Source organism: Nestor notabilis, unplaced genomic scaffold, assembly GCF_000696875.1.
Source record: "Nestor notabilis isolate BGI_N333 unplaced genomic scaffold, ASM69687v1 scaffold1117, whole genome shotgun sequence".
Taxonomy (NCBI): Eukaryota; Metazoa; Chordata; class Aves; order Psittaciformes; family Psittacidae; genus Nestor; species Nestor notabilis.
In genome coordinates this window covers 1,210-11,437 of record NW_009934892.1, presented here as the reverse complement: position 1 = coordinate 11,437, position 10,228 = coordinate 1,210, and the positions used below count along the sequence as shown (strand labels likewise).

At 42.1% G+C, this 10,228-nt stretch overlaps 1 protein-coding gene across 1 annotated transcript in view; it reads right to left on the bottom strand.

The window, feature by feature from the left end:
- Positions 1-3,891, bottom strand: part of CAPN14 (calpain 14) — a 21,275-nt gene extending 17,384 nt beyond the window's left edge. The window contains exons 1-3 of the mRNA XM_010017546.1: positions 3,661-3,891; positions 1,234-1,303; positions 147-265 (exon numbers count right to left, since the gene is read on the bottom strand). Of these exons, the coding sequence (XP_010015848.1) occupies positions 147-265; positions 1,234-1,303; positions 3,661-3,891 (420 nt within the window). The remainder of the gene's footprint in view (positions 1-146; positions 266-1,233; positions 1,304-3,660) is intronic.
- Positions 3,892-10,228: the final 6,337 nt, after the last annotated feature.

The window sequence follows — 10,228 nt, the reverse complement described above, 5'->3', positions numbered from 1 at the left end:
GGGGGGTCACAGGCTCCCCTACGGGCTGGGATAGCCTCTAGCCACTTGCCCCTGGTCAAGGGAAACAGCATACTATTATCTAAGGATGTGACAGAAAACATGACAGAGGATTTGTAAAGACCTGTGCTCTGGGGGAGCAGACATACCCGAAAGTGGAAAATGCCAGCATATTTCCTCTCAAAGCTCTGGTTTTGTGGCACAACTGCAGCAAAGATGTCCTGGTGGAACGTCAGGGCTTGCAGGGCCGCCAGGAACCAGCAGTTCTCTGCGCCAAGAGAAACGGACAGATGCAGTTGGCTGAAAAGTGAGTGTTGTCAGCCAAGTTCAGGAACACCACCAAGATCCTGCAGAAGAGCTGTTATGCTGATGTCTTTACAGTTATAGCAACTGTCCATACAATCATAACAAATCATACCCAGAAAATGAGATGATCCAGATGTGTGCTTTACTTAACGAAACTATGGTTTATAATTGTTCCCTCATGATCTTTTTATTCAGGTACTCTTTGGTTAAATAAGAAATCTAACAAAAAATAGCTGTTAGTGGAAATATTCTACAGTTTTATGGACATTGTGTGTTTGGGTTGTTTTTTTCTGTTCTCTATAAAGGCACACTATTAAAAAAATTCCATTTTTCTTTGAAAACATTAACTTTTCAGAGGGGAAAAATAATTTCCAATGGATCTCATATGCAAGACTGTACTTACCAGACTTTGTGCTTAAGGGCTTAAGCACTTCAAAATTAATTTAGTCCTGCCCTACCTGTTTTGCAGATGACAATATATCCTTTCATTTCAGGTAACATGGGCATAACATTTATTTTCCTAACTGCAAAGCTGGGAAGAGAACACAATCACACTGAGCCTTCAGTACAAAGATAGCAAAAGTTGCAGATTTGCCTGCTTCTGAGGTCTCTGTTCAGTAGTCAAGCAGCAACATTCCAAACCAGATTCCAAAGGATTACTTTCTATTGCAGTATTAGCATGCAGAGAGAGAGTGGTGATTTCAACTTGTGGAGACACCTCCCATGCCTCAAATCTCACCTTGAAGTTTGACAGGTTTTTTACTGAGGCTATTCCAGCTTAATGATTGTTTCATCCACACCATGCCAAGTGAAGAGAGAAGGATATGCACACTTTCTGTTTCTATGCCAAGTTTTATACGGTCAAGATTCCAGGCAAAATGTTATCTTGTATAAAAATTCTTAGATATTTATACACAAGAGCTTCCTTACCCACCAATCCTTGGCAGAGATCAAGTTGCTTTCTGTTTGCAGCATAAAATACTGGACTTCTATGCAAAGCCTGGAAAGCATATAACCAAAAGAAAATGAGAGTCAAGTCAGTAACATAAGTTGGTTTAGCCTGAAGTCAAGGACCTTCTGTGTGCAGAGCTGCAATCTCATAAAATGGGAAATCCAGTGAGTTCCTAGCCTACGATGTAAAAACCTCACGGATATGTGACAGGAAACATTCCCTCTGCCTGTTCAAAGCTTTCAAAATACATAGGATTCCTTTGTCCCAGAAGACATTGTTCTGGTTCGGGTATAACTCTAGTGTTACCATGCGCTCTTGCTAACCTGACACAAGCCTGGGCATACATTTGTGCTTGGTCTACACTGAATTTGGTCTTCAATGTAAGTCACTGGTGTGCAGATGCATTGAGAAGACAACCCTCCAGACCTGTCAACCCCGCTCCTCCCTAATTGCTGACAAGTTTCAGCCAAAAGAAGCTACAAAGGCAGAGCACAACTGTTCAAACTTTCAGGAAGCGCAGCTGATGCCTCCACAATTTCACTGACAACTGAGCTACGGACTAACGATGGCTCCTACAGAAGTTCCTGTTGCTGTGACAAGAGTAGGTCCATGAATAATTGTTCAGAGAGAAATAATGTTGTTATTTTTGTTCCTCTCACAAGTGCCTCTGGGGTTAAATTAATAACCCAAGTGTCAAACTTACGTTTCACTCGACTGACCCACAAATTGCTCAATCTAATTTTCACACTGTTGGCTTCCCCTTCAGGCAGTAGCAGAGAAACAGCAAAGCCTGAGAAGGCAGTTACAGTAATCAGACACCAACCCCCATCCTTGGTGAATTTGGGTGTTCAGTTTGCAGGCCATCAGTCATAGAGGCAGCAAGCTACAAGCCTGCAGGCTGATGGCAGAATCTCAGTGTTTCTTCTGCAGCACAGGGACTGAAGGATGCACAGCATCCATCCTCAAAAAGCCTTCACTGAGCTGTCTTTGGGCATTCAGAGCAAATGGCAGCCTTCTTCACAAGGCAGTTTAGAGCAACAGAATGGTGGACTGAGAGACAGGGGAGGTTTCAAGTCCATTCCAGTATCTCTGGGGTGGTATCTACACCTGAAGGGCTTTGTAGAGGCCAGGACTCATATTCACCTTTCCTTCCCAAATACCTCTATGTTGATATAGCTGCCTCAGCCACAGTGTTCAGCACAACCCAGCTCAAGCCCCTGAGGACTGCACTCTTCCTCTGCATGCAGATTCTGACTTAACGCAAACCATCTGTGAGACTGAATTACATATGAAACTCTGAGAACCAGAGCTGCTATTCCCAGACTCTCCTGCTTGCTTTGCAAAGGTGCCTCTACTTCCCTGGTGATTTTCATGACTTTTGCAGCTAGAAAATACCTTAGCTAGGAGATGCTATCTGCTATTACCTGGCTGAATTTCCTTACAGACATGGTAACATGAGGACTCAGCACTACTGAAATGCTCAGATAAATCTATACATTGCTTTCAGGAAGTTATGATTGTCAGTAAGTTACTCAGTGGCTCAGTAAGAACGGAACTGCCATTGCTAGTAGCAGGCCTTATCTAAGTGTGCCAAGCTACTGCCCTGGCCTCCTAGACTTGGTATCTATCCATTTATTATGAGAACATGCTCTGTGACCAGCCCATACAACCAGGTGTCTCTTGTTTTGAGGTACAGTTTAAGCATAGGATATCAGCAAAGGCCTTGGAAATACTGGCACAGTAGAAAACAGGTCCCAGAACTAAAAACAACTTACTAATGGTCAGTTACTGGTACCAGTACAAGCCAAACCTTGAAAGCTGGGAAAAGATTGTTCTAAGTAGAATAGACTAAACAGTTAAGCAGGAAAAAAAACAGCTGAGCAAAAGGATAAGGCACCTGCTGCTGCCTGTGAAAGTAGCAGCCTCCAGCATCACAAGGGTATGTGGTGCATGGGAGAGGGCTCAAAGTTTAAGAACTGTCTAGAAACTCAGAAATTTTCTAGATTTTCCATAAAATCTTGAATTTTGTGGAGAGGGATCATCATCATGAGAACTGCCATCATGGAATCCCGGTGGGATCACCAGAGCTGTAAGCTCCAAGGACACCAGCTCCCCCTGCTCCCTTTGCCTGTTCTCCCTGCCTGCTCTGAGCATTACTGGGAGCTCTGAGCATTATGGAATGCGACTGGTTATGATTTTGGGCAATAAATGCTTCAAATGCAATTATGAAACTCAGCATAGCCCAGCTTCCAAAATGACAGCTGATATAATACATGTGATCTCTAGAGGCATTAAAGCACACCTAAATTAAAGCCTAAGAATAGTCTGATGAATGTTAAAACTATTTCCTGGACATCAGCTGTAATCATCCTTTTACACTGCAGTATTCACTGAAAGTCACTTACATGTGGCCTCTTCCACTGTAAATTTCGAGGCAGCTTCTTTAGCAGTGCTCCGGTTCCAATAGAGCTGATGTGAGCAGGGAAGGTGTCATCTGTGAACAGGCGATTGTTCTTCAAGCACATCTCCAGCAAAGCCTGGTAGTTCTGCTGGGCGAGGGGAGGGTGTTTCTGAAAGATACTCCTGCCTAAAGGCCCAGGTGACTTCTTTCTTTTCAAGCACAGCAGAAAAGGCATGGTGACATCCACAGTAACACCTTGATAATTCTTTTACACTGAGGATTCTGCAGGGATCTCACCCTGCACAGTCCAGCTGGAAACTCCTGGTTTCTTGGGCTAAGATGCGTCTTTGACAGAAGAATTCCTGACAATCAGTGCAAAAAGTCAATTTAAACACGGCTTTAAAGTTTTCTCTTTAGCTGGCAGGGATGGGCACTCCCTGGAGAAGTGGGGACCCATCCGATCCTAATCTAGCACATACCACTGTGTTTTGAGGGCTTTACATTCACTGTAGGTCTGACTGAAATCAAAATGAGTGACCCCACTGACTTTTAATGGGAATTTGAAGCCATACAGTTATTCTCAGTCTCTCTAGACTATTTTAGGCTTCCCAGGACATTTTCATAACCCGCTGCAACATGAATGACAGGTTTTATTCAATCACATTCTGGCATATGGTTATTTCCCCTTCCCTAAAAGAAAGAAAAATAACCCATAAACCAAATGCTAACAGAAAAACGGAATACATTAGGCGTTACAAAGCCATTACTCACACCCCTCCAATGGTTATTTTGCCCTTTTTGCCTCATTTTGGAGAATGATACAATCTCTCTCAAGAGATCACATTCCATCTTGCTGATTACCATAGATTCACACATGAAATCACATGCTGAGGTAATTTTTTTTCTTGTAACATTCAAGACAGATGTTACTCATCCCCCCACTGAAAGCAGCAAAGAGTGATTTCATAGCCCTTTTTTAATATTAGCAGCTATGCTAAACATGCAAGGAACTTTTCAACCCAAACCATTCTGTGATTCTCAAGAGCAACCTGGTATAGGGGAAAGTGTCCCTGCATGTGGCAGGGGGTTGGAACTAGATGTTCTTTAAGGTCCCTTCCAACTCAAGCCATTGCATGACACTATGATCACCTTCTGCTGCAAGTGGTGGGCTGCTGAGAGAAATGATGATTAAAATCTCAGCAGGCAAATTACACCCCTGAGTGGTAAGAAGGTGATCATAATCACAGCCTCCTCATTACTGTGTGGACTGAAAAGATGAATCAGGCTACAAACTTCAAGAAATGGTTCACATGCCATAATGATACAGTATTTGGAAGGCGTTCCTGAAGAGGATGTTTTCTGAAACTCAAAATCACTGCCCCAGGCACCCTAGGAGACTGGTCTCAGTTAGGAACCAGTTGACTGTTACTCCCATCGGAGCCGAAGGTCACTGGTGTTCCCTGTGAAAAACCAAACAACCACAGAATGCGCCGTCCTTCCCACACAGAGCCCTCATTTGTTATCAACAGAGTCTACAACTGATCCACAAGGGCAACTGAAGGAAAAATCTTCAAAATATAACCCTGGCAACAAAAATTCCATTTTCTATTGTACAGTAAACATTTCAGACTTGAAAAAGGATTTAAGTGCCTAACAACTTGCCTGCTTTTTTTTTTGCGGATGAAAAATACTGTCTCTCCCTCCAAACCTTGCCTTTCACAGCCATTGACTTTCATGGCTACAACAACATAAGCAACAGACAGATAGATTTAAGAGGAAAAACAAGAGGAAGAAAACAGCCTGGTGACTGGCTGCACTTTATACAGATAGACAAAATATGTATGAAGAAGGATTTTGCATTTTGCTGCTCCCCAGGAAAAAACACTGGTGAGCAACTGACATACTTTGAGCTACATTGAAGAGGAAATACTTGAGTCTTGCTTTTTGGGTGTGCAGAGTATTTATGTCTGATAAAATTACTATAACCCTTCACCAACTCTCACCTCATTCTGGCATTTATTTGAAAAAGAGCTAAACTTTATAGATAGGCCTCGAAACCCAGAGATAGTACGAAAAAAACCCAATGCTTTAAAAAATGGAGGTTTAAATCACCTAAATATGGAGCCTTATTTTCAAGAAACTTAGCCAGCAGCCCCAACTGTATCCATGTGTGTTGAGAGTCGATGCAGCTGCTTTATACGTTTTGAAAATCTCCCAGCTGAACCTGCCTGTAGGTGCATTGTTTTAAACACTTTTCCAAACTACCTGGAAATCTCTGAACAAAAGATGCAATGAAGCATTTTACGTGTCATGAACAGTCACTCATTAGACAGCTACAAGGCGTTGCACCTCCTATTTTGACCTTCTTCTGCCTGCTGTCTGGCCGCAGTCATGTGTATGAGCAGGTAAGAGAGACACTATCACTAGCCAAGGTATACCTGGAAATCACTTGTACTCCGCTCAGCAATGTTACCAAACCAGACTGAATGGGAATGTCCCACCGTGCCCTCTGGCACAGGTGGAGCTGAGTGCGCGCAGGTCTCTTCCTTCTAAAATTTCTAAGGAAAAGCAGCCAAGTGCAGCAGACAGAGGTTAAAAGCTTTAGATGGAATCTGTGAATCAGTAGGCTGGATGGATTTGATTCTCTGCTCTTTGCACATTCACCTTGTCAGCATGTTTGCCATTTGATGTCTTTCCATAACATTAGCATCCTGTGATTTCTCCTGATCTTTCTCACATCTTAAATACCTTGTCCCTAAGTCTTAAAATGAGAATCTGAAGAATTCACAGAAAATCCTTCACTTTTACACTTTTACTAAAAGTAACTGGACCATGAAAGAATTCTCTGAGAGCCCCCTACTTTTCAGCTACTCTGATTTAATGAAGACAATCTATCTGGGCTGAGGAGCTGCTCCTGACTGTGTGGAACAGAACAAATGTCTGCATGCAAAATAAATTTTAGGGTGAGCAGAGCAAACAATGCAGGGTCATCTTTTACAGCTGTTCTTGTAATACAGCAGAACATTAGCTACAGAAATTAGCAATCATTAGTCAAAATGGAACTGTAACCGTATTAGGCTTTGTTAATCTTTCTTAGTCTCTAAATACACAGTATAAAAAGAGCACTTGCAGGTACAACCTCAAGTCTTTGATTAAACATAGTGGTGTATATCAGAAATAAAACCTCAAAGCTGACTCTTATTCTTCCTATGGGCTTTTTAGCAAATAAAAATATTCCTGAAAAGAAGCATTGAACTGTGTTTTCTCACAAAATGAATGAGCATACAGACAAGTGGAGGACCTTGCTCTGAATTCCCAGTGTTTAGATTATTGTGCCAAAAGTTGATAAACATCTTCTGGTGCTGAGATTTTCGAGGTTGAGCAGTGAACCTGCTCCAGAGCCTCTTACTGATGTTAACAAAAAGTCTGTAGCAAATATGCCTGGATGGCTTTCAGAACTTCAAACAATAGCTCTCTGCCCAAATATTCACTTTTAAGGACTCTGAGAATTTAAAATACATATTATTTGCTGTATAAATTAACCACACCACACTGAAATCAGTGGCAATATGAAAATCCCATCAAGATCTGTCCTTTAGTGCTTGAAGTTACAACATCCTATTCATTACCATCCTCATTGTTAGAGATTCTGACTGCCCACAGCTCCCATTTAATTCAGGTGAAACTTTTGATCTTTGCAGAATACTTTGTGATCACGTATCAGCTAAACTGCCCCTGAACAGCAGAACTGAGGGAACAAGAGTGCGCAAAATGTGGCTTGGCTTTGGATCTGTGACGTGAGCAGCTGGTGCAGCTCATCTACTTGCTTTACATCCCACCCATTCTTCTCATGTTTGCTGATAGGAACTCTTTGCCTTTCTCTTCAACTTCCAGAGAAAGGTACAGCAGCAGCAGCTGTACATTCAGCACTGCCAGCAGCGTCATGTTAGTAAGACACCCATCTGATCCTAGAGGACAACTTCAACTCAGCACCCTGATGAGATGACAGTTATACTCCTTTCAGCCCCCTGGGAGATCCGAAGTCTGCGATAGCCACAGGCAACTGCTGAATGCCAGCACCAAAACCCTCTATGTAACACTTGGCATTTGAGGTCCTACCTTCTCCAGGTGTGTCCTCACAGTGGCAGATGATTGTTCCACTGGCAGTGGTGCCTGCTGCTTTTAGATTGCATTTATCTCCACCTATGTGTGAATTCATGTGCACATGTACATGCATGTATATATACGTCTTGCCTACATAACCCCGAGAGCTAGTGCTAACCTATCAAACACTGGGGTAGAAGCAGGAGGTGGGGAAAATAAGCATATTGAGTAATGCCACAAAATTTCTGAAGAGCCCAATGCAAAATATTCCACAGAAGACATGAAAGAACAGGTCAGCCCGTCATGCAGACTACCGTTTGACTCACCCATCGCTTCAATAGACAGCAGCTTCCTTGTTTAGTTAGCCATTTGGTTACTCAAAGCACAAAACTTCATGTCTCTCCAAATATCACCAACAAGGAAGATTAATACAATCGTGTCTTAATACATTTTAACAAGGTTTCTGCTTTCAGGTAAGAAAGAGCTCAGACAGGAAACACCCTCAAAACACCCACATTTCCTCAGACCACATGGGGCCATGACAGTCTCTCAACTTTGTCAATCACTAAATCATAACAATTTCTAAAAGGAACGTTTATGTGAGTTTGAGGGAAGACTCTGACAGACACAGTCAAAACCAATCAAGAGCTATATGAGAAACCCCAGGCTTCTGCACTGCAAGGATGGCAAAAGGCTCAAGAGGATTTTTCTTTCCAGCACCATTAAAGACATCACATGGGTCATGTCTTCTATGCGCAATACCAAATGCTTTATTTGCCATACAAATTTAAGGAGAGAACTCTCTGAAGGCACACATACTTCCCCCTCATTATAGCTACATTAGCCAACCCCACATTCTCCATTTCTAGTGGCACTTCTGGGTCCCAGCGCCTTGTTCCACCACAGGCAATAAGGACGTAAGAACAGCATGGAGAGGGCAGGGAAAAGGACAGAGTGTGCATGAAAAGCCACCCGAGGACAATGGTAGAAGAAACATAATGGTAAATATTTCAGAGGAATATGAAGGAGTAATAAGGGCAGGAGAGGAAAGCAGCAGCTTTCTGAGTGGTAAAAGCACACCAATTAGTGAGAAAAAGCATAGACTACACGGGAGACAATTTTATTCCTAAGCCACATGTTAACGGCAGGCAGTTAAGAAGTTTGATCTAGCTGAACAAGAGGGAACTCTCCTTCCCTTACTTATCAAATTAGTGTATTTGGTTGAATTATGGGGACCCACTGCACCTTCCTCTCCTCTCATCCCTTGCACACAACCTGACTATTCCCTATTGAACCCATTGCTACCTGAACTTTTGACACTGTGTATTCAGGTTTCTTACCTGGTAATGAACAAACAGTGACAGTAACTGCTCTGTCAGGAAGTTAATTTTACTGAACTGCATTGTTCCACAAGTTTCTTCACACTGTCAAAGCGTTACAAGACTGAGTCACCACTTCTTTTCCAGCTCAGTAACTTGCTAATGTCCCCATCCTCAGCTGATCTTTTGTAGGAAGTAAACCTGAACAACCTAAGGCAGGAGATAAGCAAACACACACACACGTCACCATGATTTGATGTCACATGAAACGAGTTTCAGTTATACAATGTTGTGTTTTACACCCCCCCCCAAAATTAGGTTTCATTTTGAATGCAAACATTATGTCACTTAGTCCATGCCCATCCACTTCCAGCAAACTGAGAAAATAGAGTTAAAAGTCTAATCCATCACAGCTGAAGAGAAAAAGGCAAATTTTATAGTAAAAGGGTAGTAGCATCAGTATCAGATACGGGTATGTTCTGAGCAGCAGAGTAATTTCTGTACAGGACAAGACAGACCTTTTGCATGTGAACAGCTCAGAAACTTCCAAGGAATACAGCCATTCTTCCAACAGTGAAAAATAATTGTGGGGGGAAAAAAATTAATTCTATTAATATTAATAATATTTAATTGGGTTCGTGCTCTTTCTGCTTTCAGACTTTTTTAGATTTTAATTATTTTTTAAAATTGCCTCAAGATTGCACTGTGAGACCAACCTGTGCAACAGAAAAGCATCCATTAAAACATCCCTGTTTCACAAATGAAAAGGAATAAACAATGAAAACAGGTCAAGATTTTCAGTTCAGATTCTGGCAAAAAGAAAAACCCAGTTATACTCTAAACTTCCTTTCCTCATTTTACTTCCCATTGTTTTTGACAAGCTCTACACTTCAAGGTAAAAAGAGTCTCCTTGAGGAAGCCAGCCGCCTTCCAAAGAGAAACAGCTAAGAAAACAGCCTGAAAGATAAATCAAATTGTGCAATGTTTGTGAGACACCTAAAGAAAGTCTGTAAAAACTTGTGAAGCTTGACTGTGACCTGCCCTGGTGATAAAGGATCCAAAAGAAAGGGACTCTCTTCAGACAGGGCACGGAACCATTCTTCTGGCCATTTGGCATCCATACTTACGATTAGCACAACTTAACAATTA